Source organism: Rhagoletis pomonella, unplaced genomic scaffold, assembly GCF_013731165.1.
Source record: "Rhagoletis pomonella isolate Grant_MI unplaced genomic scaffold, Rhpom_1.0 Rhpom_scaffold_15429, whole genome shotgun sequence".
Lineage (NCBI taxonomy): Eukaryota > Metazoa > Arthropoda > Insecta > Diptera > Tephritidae > Rhagoletis > Rhagoletis pomonella.
Genome location: NW_023473950.1, coordinates 456 through 2132, shown reverse-complemented (window position 1 = coordinate 2132; position 1677 = coordinate 456). Strand labels below are relative to the sequence as shown.

Below are 1677 nucleotides of genomic sequence, written 5' to 3'. Positions count from 1 at the left end.
CCGTATTGCTTTGTACTCTTCCAGTTTTTCGAGAATGATTAAGCCGATATTTTCTTATGTTTTTGTGTGAACATTCTAAGGCTTCTTCTGATAATGAGCCTGATAAAATAGGTGGAAATACAGATTAAGAAAATAAATGAAAACATAGCTTTAAAATCATTACCTATTGGTAAATCAAAGTATTTAATTACATCACATCCATGTACTAAAACTTTATGCACTGAACTTGGCATGTTATACCAACCATAATTTCTAAGGTATAACTCTCTTGTTTCGTTCAACAAAACACTAAACTCTTGGGTTTTTATTTGTTTTCCACAAGAGAGGACTCTTAGCACCAGAGAAAAATTATGGATTAGAGACTTATCCAGACGAGTAATTTCTGCGGCAACGTCAATATTTTCAAAAAAACGTCGAGCGGTGTTTCCATCATTTGTTGTTCCAAACCCTTGCTTGACTTGGTCAATTATCAAACCTGTTTTAATTTTGAACTCTTTTTGGATACGGGCTTTAGTTTCAATAAATTTAGCCTTATTTTCCATTCTGACTTGCCATGTCTTAAAAGGCAGACGGTAGGCTATGTGTAATAGACATTCAAAGAATCGAATCCAGCAATGGAGGGTTGATAACCCAAATTTATAATGATCTGGATTTGGTATTTTGTTTTGTTCAATATTATTCATTTCTGTTGGGCGTGCATGACATATGAAACATCTGCTTGAGGAATTGGTGTTTGTTAAAACATTAGCTACTGCACCGTCAATCATAGTGCAATGCATGATGTAGGAAACTTCAGCAATTCCCTTCTTATTTTTAAAAATATCACATTCCAAATCATTAATCATCTGAATTATTTTATTATATTCTGAATGAATTAACGCCTTTCCTTCTTTCGTATAAACGAATTTCACTGGTCTACAGAACAGCGTAGAAGAGGGAGTTCGGTTGACCCATATTTCATTACCTGATGAGGAATCGATGAGCCTTAAAATGTGAAAAAATTTGGAAAATAGAGAATAGACACATAAGAAAATAATTGATTTTATACGAACTTAAGTGGTAACAAAGCAATTACGAAAATAAATTCATCTGAGAGGTCTTCCGCGGAGAATTTTTGCTTATATCGACTGTGGCCAGAACTGCCATCCATTCCCCATTTACATATAAGTGAAAGTTTGCCCACTGGGTGTTTGTCTGCACAAACTTCTAAGATGTGTTTGGATGTAATATGTACAAGAGCCTTTAAATTAACTTCTGCTGAAGTTTCCGTCGCTTCTATATGTGGTACTAAACTTTGTTTTAATTGGTTTAACGCATACGTGCTTGGGAAAAAATCCGCATGTATATTGTTAGCAACTTTGCGTAGTCTATTATATTTTTCTTCCGATAAATCTAAATCTAAACACAAGGCCAGCGCTTCAAAGGTTCAAGACACTTCTTTATAGTGTTATCAGGCTTCGTTTCATTTTTTGTTACTTTCCGTGCTGCATAAGTAATTTCTTCCGCACTATGTTCTTCAAGTATTTTACTAACCTTTCGCAAGTTTTGATATGTCAAATACAATTTATTCATGAAATTTTAAACTCGCGTTGAGCAACATTTTCCACTAATAGTAAAACGTTGAAATTTTTGCACAGGTAATGTAATTAGTTAGGTGAACAAAATTATAAAAAGACT

General features: G+C 33.8%; 1 protein-coding gene across 1 annotated transcript; it reads right to left on the bottom strand.

Annotated features, from left to right (window-relative positions):
• Window positions 1–244: 244 nt before the first annotated feature.
• On the bottom strand, window positions 245–1418 carry LOC118757218 (the record flags this gene model as incomplete). The annotated part of the gene is made up of 2 exons (XM_036491948.1): window positions 1053–1418; window positions 245–984 (listed from the first exon to the last, which is right to left on the bottom strand). Coding segments are annotated over exons 1-2 (838 nt in total), but the record flags the coding sequence as incomplete, so codon positions are not given.
• Window positions 1419–1677: the final 259 nt, after the last annotated feature.